The 22082-nt window shown below is 42.3% G+C and overlaps 1 protein-coding gene across 10 annotated transcripts in view; it reads right to left on the reverse strand.

Annotated features, from left to right (window-relative positions):
- Txndc16 (thioredoxin domain containing 16) overlaps window positions 1-22082 on the reverse strand; it is an 89042-nt gene that overhangs the window by 38039 nt on the left and 28921 nt on the right. For all 10 annotated transcript variants that reach the window (XR_005873220.1, XM_040735748.1, XM_040735744.1 and 7 more), the window contains 5 exons: window positions 14482-14572; window positions 11287-11437; window positions 4368-4534; window positions 3970-4030; window positions 892-1015 (listed from right to left, as the gene is read on the reverse strand). Coding sequence is in view for 9 of the 10 variants with exons in the window: in XM_040735748.1 (XP_040591682.1) it covers window positions 892-1015; window positions 3970-4030; window positions 4368-4534; window positions 11287-11437; window positions 14482-14572 (594 nt within the window). In the remaining variant the exon portion in view is untranslated. The remainder of the gene's footprint in view (window positions 1-891; window positions 1016-3969; window positions 4031-4367; window positions 4535-11286; window positions 11438-14481; window positions 14573-22082) is intronic.

The following is a 22082-nucleotide window of genomic DNA, read 5'->3' on the forward strand; positions in this document are numbered from 1 at the left end:
CAGAGAGGTGATACACAGAGAGGTGATACACAGTAAGGTGTGATACACAGTAAGGTGTGATACACAGTAAGGTGTGATACACAGAGATGTGATACACAGAGATGTGATACACAGAGATGTGATACACAGAGATGTGATACACAGAGATGTGATACACAGAGATGTGATACACAGAGATGTGATACACAGAGATGTGATACACAGTAAGATGTGATACACAGTAAGATGTGATACACAGAGATGTGATACACAGAGATGTGATACACAGAGATGTGATACACAGTAAGGTGTGATACACAGAGATGTGATACACAGAGATGTGATACACAGAGAGGTGATACACAGAGAGGTGATACACAGTAAGGTGTGATACACAGTAAGGTGTGATACACAGTAAGGTGTGATACACAGAGATGTGATACACAGAGATGTGATACACAGAGATGTGATACACAGAGATGTGATACACAGAGATGTGATACACAGAGATGTGATACACAGAGATGTGATACACAGAGATGTGATACACAGAGATGTGATACACAGAGATGTGATACACAGTAAGGTGTGATACACAGAGATGTGATACACAGAGATGTGATACACAGAGATGTGATACACAGAGATGTGATACACAGAGATGTGATACACAGAGATGTGATACACAGAGATGTGATACACAGAGATGTGATACACAGTAAGGTGTGTGCTAAAACAGAAAAGAAGGCCCCTTTCATCCGCTCACCAACCCCCCAATGTGATTCCAAGTTACCCTCCCCAGGTTCCCGCACAGACCCTGGGTGAGAGCACATTGGTAAACATTCATCTCTGGGTATTTTTGCTTCCATGATGGGGGCGGGAGGGCAGGAAGGGCGGTCTTAGAGTTCTTACCCAGATCTGGACCTTCCTCGTCTCCATCTTCATCTTCCTGTGTCTCCTCAATGTACATATTACTTTTCACATGGGAAACTATTAAATCAACATCATTTAACACCAGAAATTCCACAGGTGCTTCCTAGAAATGGCGTTTAATTCTTCCAGTTAACATACAAAGTGACAGGTTTCATTCTGGCATTTTCAAAGGTGTCTATGTAGTTCTGTGCTTATTTGTCTCCCCCAACCTTCTCGCACCCTCTGGGCTGGTGTGCTGACTCCTGCTAAACCGTGCCCCCTGCTGCTTTTGTCACCCTTTACCATCCTCCCCCTCCCCTCTCATGGTCCCCCTTCTAGTTTAGTGACTCTTACACACACACACACCTAGATTCTGCATATGAGAGAAAACATGCAGTATTTATCTTTCTACGTCTGTTTTATTTCACTTAACATAGTGATTTCTACTAGTTCTATCCATCTTCCTAAAACTGTCATGATTTCATTTCTGTTTACCGCTGCAAAAAGTCTATTGTACACATGTGCCACAATGTCTGTCTACTCGTCTGTTGACAGACACTTACTCCATTTTCTAGCTATTGTGAACGGTGAAATCAGAACGGAGGTACACTCTCCCTGTGGTCTGCTGAAGAGTCCTTCTGACAGATGCCCAAGAGTGGTATAGCTGGATCATAACGCAGTTTCACTTTTAGGTATTTGAAAGATTTATTCTTCAACTGTGTTTGGGGGGGGGGACGGGGCATGTGCACCTGAGTGCAGGTAGGGGCCATAAAGGCTAGACCAGAGCATCAGAGCCCCGGAGCTGGAATTACAAGAGGCTGTGGGTTCTGAGAACTTCAGTCCTGTGGAAAAGTAACAAGCACTCTTCACCAGCGGGCTGTCTCTCTAGCCCCTGTATTTCTTTTGATCCCTTTGTGTATGGAGTATTTATGTATGTGTGTATATGAAGTGTGTGTGCACATGTTCATGTGTGTGAACGATGTTAGTGCTGGGCAGTTTTAGGCCAACTGGACACAAGCTACAGTGTCATCTAAGAGGAGGGACCTTCAATTGAGAAGATGCCTCCAGAAGATCAAACTTTCAGCACGTAAGGCTATAGGGCATAGCCCATTGTGGGTGGTGGCACCCCAGGGCTGGTGGCCATGGGTTCTATAAAAAAGCAAGCTGAGCCTAGCATGGTGGTGCACACCTTTAATTCCAGCACTTGCAAGCAGAAACAGACAGTCCTCTGTGAGTTCAGGGCCAGCCTGGTCTACAGAGTGAGTTTCAGGATAGCCAAGGTGGTTACACAGAGAAACTCTGTCTCAAAAAAACCAGAGAGACAGAGAAAAAGAAAGAGAGGGGGAGGGGGGAGGAGGAGGTGAAAAAGAAAGAGGGGGGAGGGGGAGGGAGGGAGAGGAGGTGAGAAAGAAAGAGAGGGGAAGGGAGGGAGGAGGAGGTGAGAAGAAAGAGAGGGGGAGGGGGAGGGGGAGGAGGAGGTGAAAGCGTGAGAGCACAGGCAAGCAGGATGAACAAGTTAGTACAGCGCCCTGGTGGCCTCTGCATCACCTCCTGTCCGACATCCCTGACCTGTTTGAGCTCCTGTCCTGACTTTTTTTGATGAGGAACTGATGTGGAAGTGTGAGCCAAGTAACTCTTTGCCTGCACAGGTTGCTTTTGGCAGTGGTGTGTCATAGCAGTGTCATGAGAGGCCCTTGCCTGTGAATGAGGGTGTGGGTATGGCATAGCACGTGCATGGAGGTCGGAAGACAACGATTTGTGTTCTCCCTTTCCACCCTTGTTTGACACTGCTGTCCTTCTCATTGGGGGCGCTCTACGGTTACAGACATTCTCTAGTAAGGGTTCCCAGGCCTAGGTGAGGCTATTCTTTCAGTTCTTGAGAACCTTCCATAGGGATTTACACAATGGCTATGGCAGTACACACTACTTTATAAGAGCTTCTCTTTCCCAACACCCTTCTAGCATTTGTTCTCACATGGTACCCTGATCACTGATACGTAACAAAGCATTTTACTCTAAAATGCTTTACTTCCTTGCAACTAAAATAAAACCAAAACTCTAAACTTCAGTTTTAAAATTAAACAACAAAAAAAGGAAATAAATGCCACAATTACTACAAAGAGAAAAGCATCCAAAGTGAACTTAAGCTAAAGACAGATGCCATCCTGATAAGAGGCAAAAAAGAGGAATTGAAATTATCACTTGCTTTTTGTCACTACTAGTAACTGTGAAAATTCTTACCAAAAAATTGCAGGTTCTTTATCTCAAGACAAAACAAGAGGAATATGTATATACATAATTTTCTTGCGAATAGAAGGAATCATAATTGGTTAATTTTACACAGAACTAATACTTCTTTTAAGAGAATTCCTCCATAAAATTCAATTTCCGATCTAACTATAAACATAAAATTAATCTGTACTCCCAGGTACTTAAGAAAGGCTCTTGCTACCAAGCCTTCAGACCTGAGTTCAATTCTGGGAACCCACAGAGAACAAGGAGGACACCAACTTCTGTGAGTTGTCCTCTGACCTCCGTGTGTGTGTGTGTGTGTGAGTGTGTGTGTGTGTGTGAGTGTGTGTGTGAGTGTGTGTGTGTGAGTGTGTGTGTGTGTGTGTGTGTGTGTATGTGTGTGAGATAATGAAAACCAGCAACCCTAGCATTCATAGCACACAGGAGGCTGAAATAAGAGTATCCTAAGTGAAGGGTCAGTATGGACTATGTAATAGAGACCCAAAATAAATAAATAAATCTCATTTCATTTGGCAAATTTGCTTCCAGAAATTTTGTAACAGGAAGGAATTAGTGATATTCAAAACTATAGGGGGAGGCATTACATAACAAGAATAACTAAATATAGTTTTATGGAAAAGTCAGATATGCTTTCAGAAAAAATTATGTATGTGTGAACATGGGAAAAGACACTGACACATCGGAAAATAAAACCAGCATTATGCATTTAAAGAATGATACTTTAAAGACCTTACCAATAATAAACATGCATTACTTTAGTCAAATGGATTACTTTAACTAAAAGAGGTAGCATTACTTTATAGACTAGTGTGTCCAATGACTAACCTTCTCTGCTCTTCTGAAGGCCACATTAGCATGCTGAGGAATGTCCACGTCCACAGAGTCCCTTTTTCAAAGTGGAAATAAACTTTTTATTCACTAATCTGAAGAAGCCACCCAGGATGTCAATGTAAAACAAAACTATGTGCTCTTATTCTAAACAGTTGTGAATAGATTACACTTTGGTGAGATTGAGAAACTCCATGTATAAATGAATACCAGCTGGGTTTTCTAGCCTTCACTGTAATTTTAATCAAGCTAGTAACCAGTGTATAATCTTCAGTTCAGGAGCTGTCCTGACAATACTAGAATCTGTTAGATTTAAAGGGTTTTTTGACTAGATTGCCGTATTAAAACTAAGGAAAACCACACTGAAGACATCACTAACACTCAGCATGTGATACCTGGACAAGAGCAGAACGCCTGCTTTCCCCAGAAGACGCCACGCCACCCACTCTGCAGTTCTTCTGTCGGCTTCATATGTAGCTTGTTGGCTGATAATAAAAACCAGCGGTAATCCTAGTTGTAGATGAATGATTGAAACTTGCTGAGGATCTTCAGCTACTTCCATCTTCATTTAGAAAAAAGGCAAAACATCCTCACTGTATAGTATTAACGGACCAAACTGACTTTCACACGTTACCTGACTTTCACATGCACACGGGTGTGAACACACACCGGCCTCCCCTCCACACACAGTCTTTAAAAATGAATAGAGCACTGTCTACTACCAAATTAGTCTCTAGGAAGTGAAGGAAATAAAAGTTTAATTCACCTGTCTTAGATCTAAATTTATAAACAAAAAATAAAATACTTTTCAGAAAAAAACACTATAAACTTATATATCTACTTTTACCTTTTTTATCAAATTATTGTACTTCAAGATCCTTCTTGGGATTCAAATAAAAGCTTTCCCTCTGTCTACCAGGTGCAAGTGACCACTGTAGAGAAAATTGTTAGTATTCCAAAATGTCCTTGGAACCAGACAGTGGTGGCAGATGCCTTTAATCCCAATACTTGGGAGGCAGAGGCAGTTGAATCTCCAAGTTTGAGGCCAACCTGGTCTACAGAATGAGTTCCAGGACAGCCAGGGAAACACAGAGAGACCCTGTCTTGAAAAAAGAAAATAATATCTGGGAACTTAGCTATTAGGACAATGAACCATTTCCCAATCTGTGTTCATCGCTGGAAACCCTCAGACTAGGTCTGGATTAGGCTAAAGAGATAGCTCAGCAGGCAGAAGCTCCCCCTGCTCTTGAGGAGAACCCAAGTTCATTCCAGCATCCATGCAGTGTAACTCATCATCGCCTCTAACTCCAGTTCTAGGTGATGGTCACCTGCACTCATGAGCACACACAGGACCGCACATATAATTTAAAAATAATAAAAATAAATGTTTTAAGGATAGGTCTGGTGGTGTTTTAAGACGGTGGTGGTGCACACCTTTAATCCCAGCACTCAGGAAGCAGAGGCAGTTAGATCTCCTTACTTTAAGGCCAGCCTGCTCTACAGAGTGAGTTCCAGGACAGTCAGGTCTACACAGAGAAACCTTGTCTCAGAAAGAGAGACAAGAGAGACAAAAAGACAGAGACAGAGATGAGAGAAAGAAAGAGAAATAGGTCTGGGGTAACTTTGTATCTGTTAGAATCTCAATATATTTGAGATTGAAAACATACCACAAATTTACAATCAAGATTAATAGTTTAAAATTCAGATTCAGTCATGGCCAGATATGGTGGATCATGCCTACAGTAGCACAACCTGGGAGTCAAGATTTTCCCGGACTAGACTTTGAGTGCCCATGCCACAATATGGGAGGCTCTTTCAGCCAGGACTCTTGGGGGGAGGGCCTATGCCCTGCCCTGGATGAAATGACAGTTACTGGAGATCCACCATGGAGGGCCTCACCCTCCCTGGGGATCGGAGTAGAGATTGGGTGGGGAGCTGGGGGACCTGGTGGGGTGGGCAGGGGAGGAGGAGAGGGAAAGGGAGCTGGGATTGACATGTGAAACAAGCTTGTTTCTAACCTAAATTAAAAAAAAAAGATTTTCCTGGACTACAAAGCAAGTCCCATACCAACCTGAGCTACATAGCGACGTGCCAGATACCATCTAACACACATACACACACACACACACACACACACACACACACGGTTATATATCTAAATTAAGTATCCAAGCTCTATCTACCTTTAAAAAGAGAGAGATGAACATATATACAAAAGCACCAATGTGAATCAAAATGAAATACTATCACACAGCAATGATTAGATATATACTGTGGTAGTTTGAAAGAAAATGGCCCCCAAGGGGTGTGGCACTATTAGGAAGTATGCCTTTGCTGGATTAGGTGTGGCCTTGTTGGAAGAAATGTGTCACTGTGGGAGCAGGCTTTGAGGTCTCTTATGTTCAAGCTACACATGGTGTAGTACTTGGTTCACTTCCTGTTACCTGTAGATCAAAATGTAGAACTCTCAGCTCCTTCTCCAGCACCATGTCTGCCTGCAGACTGCCATATCCCATCATGATGATAATGGACTAAACTTCTAAACTGTAAATTAGCCCCAATTAAATGTTTTTGTAAGAGCTGTCGTGGTCATGGTGTCTCTTCACACCAACAGAAACCCTAACTATGACATATACTATTCACACAAGTCTGAGTCTTACTTTCTACTTTTGTTTGCCTAACAGATAAATTTAAAGTAAACACACCAAGTTATTTCAGATTCTCAATGCCTGAGACCAGGCTACTTTGCAAAGTCCAATGACTACTGTACCTCAAAGGCACGTAGTGTGACTGACTGTAAACTAACACAGGAAGAACAGTGCAGAGCAGTGGTTCTCAGTCTTCCTAATGCTGCAACCCTTTAATACAATTTCTCATGTTGTGGTGACACTCCAATCATTAGTTATTTTTGTTGCTACTTCATAACTATAATTTTGCTACTGTTATGAATCACAACGTAAATATCTGATATTTTCTATGGTCATAGGCAACTCCTGTGAAAAGATTCTTACCCCCCGATGGGGTTACAACCCACAGGTTGAGAACCACTGGTGTAGAGTGACCATGGAAACTGAGTGTGTTGGTGGTATACCTCTTCAATCCCAGTACTCCAGAGGTTGGGCAGGCAGATTTCTGTGTGTTTCAGGTCAGCCTGACCTACAAAGTGAGTTCTAGACAGCCAGAGTATAGGGTTATTTCTAACAACTGAGCATAGCTGAGGCTACAGAACAAGAACAAACTATAAACCAGTCCTTCAAATTAGAATCTGTGCTACCCTACCCCTTGCCATGCCACCAAAAAGCATATTCCTGTTACTCAATTTTGGCTTATGAATTGTTTCCTATAAAAAGGCTTTGACTTTACTTTGTTTTAATACCTGAAGGGTATTCATTAAGAACAAAAACAACCTCAAATTCTAATATGGCCAAATCCAAAGTTAGAGGTGACCATATTAGATTAGAACTCTGACATCTGCTTATCCCACAAAGATTAAGACATCAGCCTTCACTCATTCCCAAGGTGCTCCCTGAGCACTGTCAGCTTCCTGCATTTACCTCGTCCCTCCTCTGCAGGAAGGCTGCTAGTCTGGTCTTCTTGGCAGAGACACTGGGTCAAAACTTGGATTCTCATTCCAGCCCCCTACCGCCCCACCCCTTCACTCCAGCCCCCTACTTCCCACACTCTTCAGTTTTGCATTCAGATCTTTCCTGACTTCATGCTGTCAGTCATTCTGACTTCTACTCTCTACCCAAGATTCAGAATCTGCATCAGTTCCTTAGCAGTCCAGGGAGAATAAAAGGAATTCAATTTAAAAAGGAGATGCCTATGCATAATTTTGTGAGAGTTTTTAAAGAAATACCACTCTGAACTCCAGCAATTTACTATTCCTTTTGCAGAGTGGAGTCATTTGTACCCCACAGTTCCAGAAAGCACCACTCAACTGGAAAAGGGTTCGAAAGCACATTCATAGAGAATTCAACACTAATCCTTGACTTTATGCATGCCATGCTTTCAGGTGCAGCCAGGCTTAACCTATCCCCAACTTACTACACAGTCTTCAAAATTAGGTTGGTTTTTTTTCTCATTTCAAATGTATTTGCATTAACTCCTGTCATAAAATGAAATAAAATCAGAGATCTCTTTCCTGACTATCTACTTAAACATAGTTTAAGCAGAGAACAAAAGAAAATTCATGAATAGACAGTAGGAAAAGGTATGACTTCAAGATATATATAGCAAGAAGAAAAATACTTTTATTAATTTTAGTACAAGTTATAATTTACCTCCTACTGGCATGTAGATAAAAACCCCATGTGTTCACCTGTCTGCACTTGTATTTTGTGTGTGCGTGTGTATGGGTTCAGGGTAGACCTAAGTCATCGGGTTTGGTACCTGCACCTCTGCACGATGAGCCACCTTGCTAGCCCAAAATTCAGAGAATTCTTAGTATCCAACTTGTATAAGAAAACAAGGATGGAGAGGCATGGTGAAGAACTCTAGGGATAAACTGTCCCCTCCCTTCCATTGTTCCTCAAAGACATCAAAAAAAAATCCAAAGGGGATTTTTTTCCCATGGATGCATTACTCCATTGTGTAAATGTACCACATTTTCTCTATCCACTCTTCAGTGGAGGGACATCTAGGTTGCTTCCAGGTTCTGGCTATTACAAAGAATGCTGCTGTGAATATAGTGGAACAGACATCTTTGTTGCATGAATGTGCATACTTTTATTTTTTTCTTAAACTGGGCATGTGGAAAGTAAGTTGGAGAATCATGAGTTGGATGCCAGCTTGGGCTATATAGAAAGTTCAAATTCAGCCTAGGCCACATACTGAGACCTTATCTCAACAACAACAAAAACAACTCAGAAACTTCTTTGCAACCAAGATCCAGCTGAAGAAAAAGTTTTTTTTAAGATAAAGACCTAAAGGATAAGATTAAGCCATCGAAAGTGTAGCTGGCTAGCTCTGAGTCTATTAAATGTAAAGCCTAGCTTTTTAAAAGGCTGGAATTATGACTACAGAGTAGACTAGAAAAAAGAATTTTAACAGTGCCAAAAAGAAATGTATTAAAAAAATTAGAAAAGTTGAACAGAGCTGAAAATGAATTTATGAAGCTAATTTTCACATTTTTCAAAGCAAAAGCAAATACCTCCTTCTACCTAAAATGAAAACATTGGAGTTATAAAAGCTGATTCATTGATTTTTTAGTGTTTTCATAACTCAACACTTGAGACACTATTTCCTAAAGAGCAGTGTCACTCGATAGCAGTGAAGTATTCGTAAGAAGACTAATCCCTTTAGAAGCTTATCAGTTTCTTCTTAGGTTAAGTCCATGAAAGATTTAAGCACAGTGCTTCTCACCACAAGGTGACCCTCTTGTCTGTGCACTGACCCACCACACTCCATCTGCATAAACTGAGATCATCTATTATTCGCTTTCTGACTGATGAGATGAGGCAACTTGCATTTTTTAATTTACACTTTGTGGTGCTATCCAGATTATTTGTAAAACACATGATCCTTTTTGTTTTTTAAGATGTATCATGTGACAAAAATCTACTGAAGGCTTTTCATATACTCAAAAAAGGCCTTTAACATTTCAGAGAAAGTGCTGACCACCATCATCAAATGTGTCTCTAGAGCTCATGAGGGCTAATGCTAACCAAGGTAAGAGGACTTGTCTTAACCATGATTGGTTCTGCTCTCTGAACACTCACCAAGTTCCTGCACTCATTACAACTATTATACACCATTATCACTTGTATGTTATAGTTAGGTATTTTGAGGCAGCAAATAAAAATATTTTAAAAGCAATTTATACTCTACATTTAACAAAAAATTACTCTTAAATGCTGTGAAATGAAAGTGAGGTGTTCACAGTCAACAAGACAAAAAGCAGCCCCATAATGGGAAAAAATATTCACTAACTCCACATCTGACAGAGGGCTAATCTCCAAAATTTACAAAGAACTCAAGAAGCAAGTCTCCAAAATACCAAAGGATCCAATTAAAAAGTGGGGTTCAGAACTAAATAGAGAATTCTCAATAAAGGAGTCTAAAAGTGAGAGAAACTTGAGAAAGTGCTCAACATCCCTTGCCTTCAGAGAAATGTAAAAATCAAAACAACTCTGAGATACCATCTTATTCCTGTCAGAATGGCTAAAATCAAAAACACCAATGAAAGTTTATGCTGGAGAGGATGTGGAGAAAGGGGAACACTCCTCCATTGCTGGTGGGAGTGCCAACTCATATAGCCACTTTGGAAATCAGTATGGAGATTCCTCAGGAAAATGGGAATCAGTCTACCACAAGACACAGCAATTCCACTCTTAGGCATATACCCAAAAGATGCACATTCATACAACAAGGATGTCTGTTCCACTATATTCACAGCAGCATTATTTGTAATAGCCAGAACCTGGAAGCAACCTAGATGCCCCTCAACTGAAGAGAGGATAGAGAAAATGTGGTACATTTACACAATGGAGTACTACTCAGTGGACAAAAAACAATGGAATCTTGAAATCTGCAGGCAAATGGATGACACTAAGAGAAACCATCCTGAGTGAGGTAACCCAGTCACAAAAAGATTTTAGACATGGATCAGGGGAGTGCCAGCCTACAATCCTAACAGCCAGAGTCTGGGAAACAGAACCCTCATCCACTGACGGATGGAAGCAGAAGCAGACACCCACAGCTAAACACTGAACTGAACCCATGGAACCCAGTGACAGAGAGAGAGGAGTGATGAGCAAAGGGGTCAAGACTGGGTTGGTTTAACCCACAGAAACAGCTGACCTGAACAACTGGGAGCTCTGGGCCCCAGACTGATGGCTGGGAGGCCACCATGGGACTGATCCAGATCCCCTGAATGCAGAGGTCAGTGAGGAGGCCTAAACAATCTATGGGGCCTTGGGTAGTAGATCAGGCACACAAATGGACTTTGGGTGTCCATCCCACAATGAGGGATGCTCTCTCAACCTGGACTCTTGGGGAAGGGGTAGGCCCTGCCCTGAAAGAAATGACAGACTCTGGAGATTCCCCCATAGAGAACCTCACCCTCCCTGGTGAATGAAGTGGGGACTGGGTGGAGGGCTGGAGGGATTGGGGAGGTGGGGGAGGAGGGGAGGGAGAGGGAACTGGGATTGACACGTGAAGCAATTTATATAAAAAATTTTTTTTTAAAAAGGAAATTGAGGTATCCAAACAAAAGAGATTAAAATATAGTCATCAATGTAAACATTTATCTGTGAATGGACACTTACTAAATTTCATGTGTGAACACCTGGTATAGTAAAATGAAATACATACCACCAGAGGTGCTTTCATTGTCTTGATAAATACATGAATGTTTAGTGTAGTCAGAGGCTGTTCCATTCGTGTTGTTCTACAACTCTCAGTCAAGTCTGAGGCCAGTTCACAATGAAGAAAATAGAGATGTGCTCGGCCTGTATTCTCAGAGCTGCAAATTGAAAACCAGCAAGAGACACTTGGTGAAATCCAAGGTGTGATCCTTTTACAATCCAAAAGGACCTACTAACAGGTTTTTTTGTTTAATCCTCATATATTGAATTACTGTTTTAATAAAAACCTAAAAGTTCATTTTAAAAATAAAATCAACTTGGACAAAATAAGATAGAAAATAGGTTACAGGTTTCAATAAAATACTCGCAGGTGAGATTATCTTTAAATATAGCTGTCTTCCTAGAGCTATGCTAAATGAAGCTTTGTAATACAAATTTTCTAAGTTAAATTTAAAACCAAAGCTGTTTTGAATTAACTCTAGCTACACTGTGTCTTAATATGGAAACCATGTGATAGCCGTAGGAGTCTGTCAATTTCACCAGAAAAATTACAAAACTGGGAAAATATAGTTTATAATTTGGGTTTTGGCAAGATTTTAATATGAGAACTTATAGTGAATATTAAATTTTGCCAAAATTAAAACAGCATTTTTACCACTTCAATACTTTATTTTTAAAATAACATATCTGAGTAGTCACTGACTCTTAATTTAATTACCATGTTATTCCATAGAGTCGGTGATAAGTGAACCAATCAAAGTTATTTAATAACTATTGTTAAAGCTCTATGCTACCTCAAAAATAGTGCCCAGAGACCCCTAAACTGAAATGGACCTGAATGGCTCCTCTCTGAGGATTAGTTTTCACAGTACCAGAAGGTACCATGAAAGCGTTCAAAGGAGGGAGGCAACCATAGTCCTACCCAGCTACAATGCCTGTGAATTCCATCAACAACCAGCATAACAGTATAACCCTAAGGGTGACACACATAGCTTGGAAATAACCAACAGCTCTCTAATTGGACTTAAGGCCCACTCAACAAGAAGACCACACCTGGTTCTGGAAACCTACTCGTTGCTAGTGGCATCATGGTTGTTGGAGGAGAATCTACAATTATTAATTTTCTAAGCCAGCATAATCCCTAACAACTGTCTATTACCATTTGCCCTTACACCCACAGTAAGGACAGTCTTCATCCATCATCAAGAAACCTTCTCTTTACAACACAGACTATGGCAGAAAACCATAACCAGTCCAAATGCATTGTTGTGGAGCCCAGTACCAATCTAAAAAATCTCCTGCAACTAAGGCTCAAGGAACATTGTGGAAGAGATTGTAGGAGCCAGAGAATCAGGGGGATTGTATGAGACTGTGTCTCCTACTAACATCAGAAGCTGTGCACATTAAGTCTCATCAACATGACCGCCCAAACGTGAGCTCAACAATGATGACACCAATGAGTATGCCAAACTAGATGAAGAAAAGTCCCTGAGGCCTCAACCCTACCCAGACAACTAGAGCCAACCAAGGAGGGGTAGAGTGGGAGAGGTGGCCCTCCCCAGGAAGAGCACGCCAAGTGGTTGTCCAGTGCCAAGAGATTGATCAGTCCTGAAAACAAACAAACAAGGAACGTCATACGGACTCAACAGGTTATATTTAGGAATGTATATGCATACACAAGTACATACATGCATGCAGTAACAGTGAAAAGAGGTCATAAATTTGAAGGAGAGTGAGAAGAGGGAGGGCTTAGAGGGAGGTCTGGGAAGGGAGAAATACTGTAATTAAATTTAATCTCAAAAATAAAAAAGCTCCATGTTAAATAGTAAAGACTAATAAAACCACTCCATCCTTTAAGGGCTTAAGCAAAAAGAGATGTGTTAGGGGAACAGCTAAAACAAAGTTTATAAACTATATACAAAGTTTATAAACTATAATATACAAGATGCTATGAGGGATAAAGAAATATTTCATTCTGCCTCAGGTTGGAAAGGAGAAGGGAAAGAGAGGGAAGATCACAGAGCTTACAAAGAAGGGGAGGTATAAAATCTTCACAGAAAGGTAAGATAAATGTGCATTTCAAAGGAAAGCAACCCCTGTGTAGCTAAGGCTCTAAGAAAGTACACAGCTTCCCGGGGGGGATAACACCGATCTGCTTGCTAACACTGCTGAAAGCCAAGTGCTGAGCACAGCGTATCCTGGGTAGGGTGTACTTCTCATCAAAGGCTCCAAGGATAAATCAAGCCGGAAAGCTACTTCAATGGGGACCCTTAGTTTGCTACTCACAGAAACCCAAAGAGGGGAGGGGAGGGGAGGGGAGGGGAGGGGAGGGGAGGGTTATTGGACATTTACAACAGTGTGTCACAGGCAAAAAGAAGTTAAATAACGGACTGAAAACAGCACTAAGAATCCACCATGGAGAACTGAGCAGCAGGAACACAGAGGCTTCACTGTAGCACCAACATTCTTCAGCTCCCAGCTGTCTGTCTGTCTGTCCTGGAATTAACACGACACCTACAGAAGCTATCATGTCCTGAAAGGTCAACAGGTGGGCACATGAGAAACTCTGGCATGACCACAGGTCATGGCATTTTTGTCTTGCATTGGATTAATTGTCTTGGAGAGGATGTTGAGGCTACACTTGATTGTTAAATTTCATTGGTTACTTTTTGTGGATCTTAAGTGCGAAAAGGAGAAACTTTAGCCTAGATTGACCCTCCCATGAAGAGCACTGAAAAGTGGGATTCTATCTAGAACTGTCAGTTATGAATCAGACAAAGAAAGTTAAAACATTCTGCTCAAAAACTGCCTCGGGTACATTTAGGATTATTATGACAAAGTGACTTACAGAACCTTCAAGAGACTCTCTGGAGCCTAATTCTGAAACTGTTGCTTCGCTACTATGTGATAGCTACAGGTCTATTCCTAAGATGCTTCCTGTTGCCACCGCGGCAGTCCAGCACACGGCTTACCCATTGTCTTTATTCACACACACCCCCAGCTACCACTGTCTCCATGTAATGTCAAAGAGTGGCTTTTAACAAAGTAATAAAGGCATCCCCCGTTTCCCCATGTATTTACAAGGGTATATAATTCCTTCAGAGAAATCCAAGACATGACAGGGATGAAAATGTTGACTAAGCAACACGAAATGTGCCAACAACCAAAAACCAAACCATTGACCTGGGTTTCTCATACATACCCGATATTTTCTAAAAGGGCAATTTCTGTGGTTAAGGCAAACTGGTATGAGGTCCCATACACAAAAGCGGCTTCCATGACTGCTCTGTGCTCTGCAGAGGACACAGGGAGATAGTTAGTGTGTGACCTCACTGAGAATTATACTAACCCTTTTATTACCTATTAATTTAAGGAAAAACACGAAGGAAAGATGATTCCGTAAATAAGAAAGGTTACTGCTCTTCCAGAGGTCCTGAGTCCATATCCCAGGACCCACATGCGGCAGCTTGTAACTCCAGCTCTGAGGGAAGCAGTGCCCTCTTCCAGCTCCTCAGGCACCCACATACGTGACATACCCTCACACAAACATACACACATAAATAAAAGTAAATCTTAAAGAAACTTAGAGTATATCTTATTCAAGCTTTTTCCGGGGGGTGAGGTTTTGAGACAAGGTTTCTCTGTATTGTTTTGAAGGCTATCCTGGAACTCGCTCTGTAGACCAGCCTGGCCTCGAACTCACAGAGATCCGCCTGCCTCTGCCTCCCGAGTGCTGGGATTAAAGGCGTGCACCACCAACACCCGGCCTTATTCACACTTATAAAGGTACTGAGACCATAGAAAATGAATTATCCTTGAATATCTTTGTAACATACAAATGTGATTGTTTCTTCTAATTAGTGGGAGTACTATGAATTCACAAGTTTCATGTTGTATTTACATATTTATAGGTATGTTATTTTTATCCATTTTAAGAAACAATTCAATAAGGCATTTTAAGAAAAGAAAAACCCTTCCCCTACTTTCAACCCCATCTCCAATACTCAAGGGGAACACTTTAATCCATTCATTATTACTTCAGACGTTTATCTGGAAGCCTGCAAATGTCCTTCTTATTCCCTTATTTCCCGATACCTGCTATCAACACGTACATGCAGATATACAAACGAGGCTGGCAGATAAAGTTACTACACTATTTATGGACGCCCCACTGTGAAAGATAACAAACTACATCTCTTTTTCTGAAACCCAGTTCTAGAAATGCACATTCTTCACACTCTCTTAGTCCTTCTGGTATGGATCTCATTTTTACTACATCTTATTCAGTGTTTACATTATGACTCAGAATATTAGTTATAGATGAGCCATAGAGAGCAGAATGGCAGATTACTTCTTTTTATGAACACATTTGCTTTTATGCACTTGTAACTATGTCTTTACAATGTTTTCTCTAGCCTCCTTCTCTTTAAGCTCTTCCACAGTCAGTCTTCCTTGTCAAGTCTTCAAACGTGTCAGGTCCATTAGCGAGCCTATCGTCCTGGAGATGCTCGTTAGCGCACACTGGCCCATTCTAGCATCATCTAGTGATGTCTCACACAGCTACCATTCCCAGGCTCCTGATTCTTTGTCTTACGTTGGGTCCTTTGGCCTGTTAACCCTGCCTTCTTGTTTACTGTCACTGCCTCTCTCCCTTCTCTAGAACCATCTTATAAGGAGACACATGAAGTAAACAATTCATTGCCATCACCCTGTACTTCTCAAAGTATCTTAATTCTTTTACAAGTAACACAATATACAATTGGCTGGTTAACTAGATTCCAGCCATCTCTCTTAGGAGCATTCTTGGTCCTTGTACCAAATACTGTTCCCGTTGATGGGACCAAACGCCTGGCAACAAAGCCCTGGTGGGAAGGAGCAGCAACAGGAGCATGAAGCAGCCGGCCGCGGGCAGCTGCAGTCAGGAAGCAGGAAGCAGGGTGACAACGCCGTGTTCAGCTTGCTTTCTCCTTTCCCCTTCACCGTCAGCCCAGGACCCTTGTACATGCACAGATCAAGATACACAGGACTTGGTTAAATGTATTCGGGGAGAAGTCACTTCCATAAGAAACCAATGACCCGCAAGTTCCTGCTCCGAGGATCCACACCCAGGCTGCTCCTTGTGACCTGACCGCAACCAAGAGAGAGTGAGCCTGTCCCGGACCCCAGACCTAATACCACATGGGCATGGTCAGAGCCACAGGTGCGGCTGGGTGGATCTCTCACTACAGATCCTGGCCCATGGAATAGAGTTCCCTGAGTTTAGAGCTGGTCTTTCATCTCAGTTAAATCTCTAGGGAAAGACCCTCACAGATGTGCCCAAACGTGTGTCTTCCAGGGGATCCTAAATCCAGTCACACTGAGCAAGAAAATTAACCATCGTAGACCTTTAATTGCACTCACCCCCCAGGCAGTTTCAGAATAGTTTTCACCCCAACATCCTGAGCATGGCTCTGTAATGACTTCAGTTTAGAGGCTCAAGTCCTTCAGCTCAGCAAACTTCTTGGAGAACTTCTCTGATGATTCCCTTTGTCATGTATTGTGTTCTCTTTTGCTATTTCCAGACAGTGATCTTCACCTCCCCACTTAATCCCTCAACACTTGAAATTCCTTGTGATTACTCCACACACCACCCTGTTACATGGGCCACTGTGCCAGGATCAGCCTCCTGACCAACTCTACTGTCCTGGTGGGTCTCCTGTCCATATGAATGACTCCTTCAAAATCCTCACCCTCGGTTCTTGGTCTCTCTACTCCAACACTGCCGTTACTACCACTGTTATGGGCGTGATCCAAGCCCTGGGACTACGGCTTTATGCAGCTTTTCACTGCATTCTGATCTCTGCTTCTCTCCTAATCAAGTTTGGGTTACAGGGTCGATATTTACAGTTGTTGCCCTTCCTAATGGGCTAGGACACTGTTCATGTTAAGTTCAATACTCTCCCTATGTACCTACACCCATTAAAGTAAACCCTGCAAGAGGGAAAATAAACAAAACCTTTTAGCCAATAGACTCGCTTTCAGTTACTGATATTAAAGATTATTTCTGCCTAGCAATCATCCTCTTTTAAACTGTATTATTAACTTATTTATTTTGAATGTTTGAGACACGGTTTTGCTATAAAGCCCAGTCTGGCCTCAAATGGCGACCCAGTGCTAGGAGTATAGGGGTGAGCAGCCGCGCTTATGCAGAAAGCATCCTTGATTTCCAGACCTCCTGACTAGTTCATCTCTTTCTTCCTCAACAACAACAACAACACTCTGAGTATGGCAGTGCGTGTCTGTGATCTCAGCACCGGGAGGGCGGAGAGAGGAGTGCCACTATGAGGACCAGCCTTCAGCAGCTCAGGGATTGAGGGGAAGCCACTAAGTCAGCAGGTCAATCACTCAATTAGACTTTTCTAGCTGAAGGAGTAAAACTAAACCCTCTGGGGCTGGCAAGTGGGGCAAAACTAAACTCTCTGGGGCCAGCAGAAAGGGGGAAAACACATACACACCTTTAGGTAAAAGTAAACTCTCTGGGGCCAGCAGAAAGGGGGAAAACACATACACACCTTTAGGTAAAAGTAAACTCTCTGGGGCCAGCAGAAGGGGGAAAACACATACACACCTTTAGGTAAAAGTAAACTCTCTGGGGCCAGCAGAAAGGGGGAAAACACATACACACCTTTAGGGTAAAAGTAAACTCTCTGGGGCCAGCAGAAAGGGGGAAAACACATACACACCTTTAGGGTAAAAGTAAACTCTCTGGGGCCAGCAGAAAGGGGGAAAACACATACACACCTTTAGGGTCTTCCTATCATCTCTCTCACCCCTTATGTTCTTACCTCCATCCAAGTGTATCACTTCTATCTATTCTTAATTTTTTCCTTTACAGCTTATATACTCCAAAAAATATTTCAAACAATATAAAAATTATAATGTGGTTACATGTCATTTGTAAGTGAATGACTACAACGAACGCTACTAAAAAAGGACACGTTTTCCATATCCCTTACATGATTAAACATTTTGCATATTATGGGTGAAAAACAAATTTTACCCAAGAACCCACATACATTCATGTTCAAGCAATTTATTATAGATGATCAGAGTGTAAGCAACAAAGATATTTTTCTCAGTTTTTTTGTTTTGTTTTTTTCTGGCAGGTTGCATTTCGCAGTTACAAGGAAAAAGTCAATCACTTCATTATATTATCTTAAAAGGTAATCTTATAAAAAAATCTCAAAAGAACCGCAAATCTCAACTTTTTATATATGAAAAACAAAAATCAGTCATCTCTACTTTAACTCCTGAGGGTAGATCAGGAAGCTGAGAGCAAAAATGAGTACAAGGAAGGAACCCTAACCTTGATCACCAACCCATCGTAGAAGGAAAGGCGTGAGAGCTAATAATAATCAGCTGTCTTTGTTCCTGTTTCTTGACCTCAACAAGTCGCTTACTCAACTATGTACCTTTCTAAACTTCAAATTGTCCCCAAGATTTTCTACCTCAAAGCCATTAACTAAAACATCTTAACCTAATTTAAGTCATTATTCGAAGCTTTGTTTTGGCTATGATGCACACTGAAACTTGTGAACACATCTCCCAAGATTAAGATTAAGAGAACTTGAGCTAGCCTCGCTTCTGATACACAACAGCTTTTCTTTAGCATTAAACGAAGCCACAGTCTACATAGCTCCTCAAGAGAGATCCCTTACTATATTAGATATCCTCAATCACTAAAATCCTATTTTAACTAACACTAATATTATATAAAGTCCTTGCTTCAGTTAAACAGTATAGCTTAGGAGGAAATCATCTTCATAACAATACGCAGGCAGAAATGCGCAGTAGAACGGGACATGTCCATGGGATAATCACACCAAAGGCAGTGGGGATCCTCCCAAAAACCCATTAACACCATGCCAGACATCAGAGAAAAATGGCAGCAGCAAGCATGTAAAGACACAGTAGTAGTAAGGGAGATTCTGGAGCCGAAGCCCTTGGGGCCTTGCCTTCTGAGATTCACCTCTGGCATGGCCACTGGGCAAGGGAGGATGCCCCAGGCTTGCTGACCAGCTCTGTCTACTTGAATCAGCGAGCTCCAGATTCAGTTAGAGCAGTGATTCTCAACCTTCCTAACACTGGGACCCTTGAATACAGCTCCTCATGTTGTGGTGACCCCAACCATATCATTTTCGTTGTCACTTCATAATGGTAATCCTGCTACTGTTATGGATCATAACGAAAACATCTGATATTCCCAATGGTCTTAGGCAACCAAAAGGGTTTGCAACCTACAGATTGAGAACCCCAAACTAGAGGCTCGGTCTCAACTACAAGGAAGAGAAAAATTCAGAGACATATATCAACCTCTGGCATCCACAGATAAGCATGCACGGACAGTGGGGCTGGGAAGTCCACATGCTCCCCAAGCTGGATCTGCGTATGGACTTCCCTAGAGATGCCACATCTGTCTCATTCTCCCTATTGCCACAGATGAGCTCTCTATGCCCACGACAGAACCACATTGCCCCTTCACGAGACTCCACCCACCTCTCGCCCACTTAGAGCTCTTGCTGCAGCCATTCCCCCCGAATGACGCATTCTCTCTTCGCAACAAGCGCTTTGTCAATACACAGACAAGTTTCTTTCAAAATTCTTCTCTGCCTCACATTTTCTCCTAGACAACACCCAGGCTTCCCCCTTCCCTCACAGCAAAACTCCTTTCTTGGGTCTCTACATTCATCTCCAACTGCTCTCCTGTTCTCTCGTGCTTGGTAGGCATTAATCTGCAGAAACTGCATTGGCCGAGGTCATCGGGAATCACTGTATTGCTAAGCATTACGGCCAACTAGTAGTTCTCAATTCACTATACTTAATCCAACTATTCCTACGTTTCTTAAAATCTCATCTTCAGCAGTGTCCCATTCCCCACTACTCATCCCAGTGGTGAGCACTGAGCCCAGGGCTCACACATGCTAGCAAACCTTCTTCCACTGACTCTAGCCCCAACCTCCGTCTTCAGAGTATATGCACAAATGGTCCCCTTACTGGAGAGAACTCGAACGCTTGGAGTTCCCCAGCTTCTGCCGATTGTTGAATCCTGAGAAGACATGCCTGCCCACAAAAGAATTCAGAAACGTGGAAATGCCTCTGTACTGTGGAATGGCTCACAGTAGAAAATCATTTTTGGCATGATAGGCTCCTGTGCATTTATGTCACTAAGACACAACTCTCACTTGAACGGAAGGATGAGGTGCGCATGCCCGGCAGGCAGGAACATTTCACTTCTCTCATAGCTGCTCCTTTACTTCAGACATCAGAAGGTTAACAGCTAGAAAACCGCTGAGCTGCAAAGGTTTTGTTCTGGACCTAGACCTGAAAGCTCCTTTTCCACAGGTGGGGTGTGTGGCTGGTGCAAACATTCCTAGTGCCCAGAAAAGGAGCTCGAGACACAGCATGCCATGATGTTTCCCAAACATGCCTGGTAAGAAACACTTGCGTTTATTTTACCAGTCAAGATTTAGGGACCTCCCTCCACACCTGCTGCTTCAGCTCCCAGAGAGGGAGACAGGAACCTGAAACACTGAAGGATTTCAGGGGTCTTCGACTCTGTGAACAACGTCCTCCTTTCAGCTAAATAGGGAGGATGCTCCACGCTCTTCACCGTCCTGGCTCTTCCCCTCCAATGTCACAGCCATCATTTTATAACAAGAGCATGGCTGACAGAAAGCATGCACCCCTTCTAGTAAGATCATCTATTATAAACACATGTCTGCCTGTCTACCAAAACTCTTTCCAACAAGAACACTTTTTGCCCAGGCATATGGGTGGCACATACCTTTAAACCCAGACCTCCAGGGGCAGAGGCAGCCAGTACTACACAGTAAGACTTACACACACACACACACACACACACACACTCCCTCACAGGAATGTGTGGTACTGATGGAGGCAGTGCAGAAGAGAGTGTTCATTTCAGATCCCACCCTCTCCTTTCTGAACAGCTCATTTATGGCCACTTGTCCTGAAAACAGTGCAAATAAATGTTGTTCCTGTAAAGTGCCTATTGCCACTAATGCTGTAATGGACACAAAAGCAGACACCTCTTCAAGGTACAGATTCGGTTCCTGTAGATACAAGCCTAGAATTAGAACTGCTGGATCAAATGATGGGAGGTGAACTCGTAAGAACTAGAGCGGAGGCGGCTTACACCACAGAAGGTGGCCACAGCCCTAGAGAGAGGACCCCAGATCTGAGAGGGTAAGACTTTCCCCATTCTGAATGGTGCCCAGGTTAGTCATACCACTTGTCAGGGAGTGTGTGACAAAGCAGGTGACTCCCTACCTCTTTATCTTAGATCCAGACATACACATCGCTGAGTGAGGGGAGACCAGAGACTGTATTAAAGGAAAGCTCCAGGCTAACTTCAGATAAGGCAAAGTAGAGGGTGGGTCTTTGGCAAAACACCTCTATTATCGTGCTGATGAAAGTCTTTTCTACTAACAGGCCATCAAAAGTACCAGTGTGAAGAGAAAATCGAATGCGATGTCAACAGTCACAATCAGAGCCATAAGTAAACGCTGGTTCAGATGTGGGCCTCCAATGATGCGTTTTCTCAAAGGTCTTTGGAACAAACATCTCTATACGTGTTGTTAATATCATGCTTATACTACCTGCCAAAATATACCTGGGTGATTTAAAAAATTTTACCCAATTATTATTGAAAATACATAGCAAATCTTTAGAGGTGGGGTTTGAAAAAAGAAAATAAATAGCAAATCTTAAGTTATGTCTAAGTGACATTTCACCTTCCCTGAA

This window comes from Mesocricetus auratus, unplaced genomic scaffold, assembly GCF_017639785.1.
Source record: "Mesocricetus auratus isolate SY011 unplaced genomic scaffold, BCM_Maur_2.0 Super-Scaffold_100048, whole genome shotgun sequence".
NCBI classification, from domain to species: Eukaryota; Metazoa; Chordata; class Mammalia; order Rodentia; family Cricetidae; genus Mesocricetus; species Mesocricetus auratus.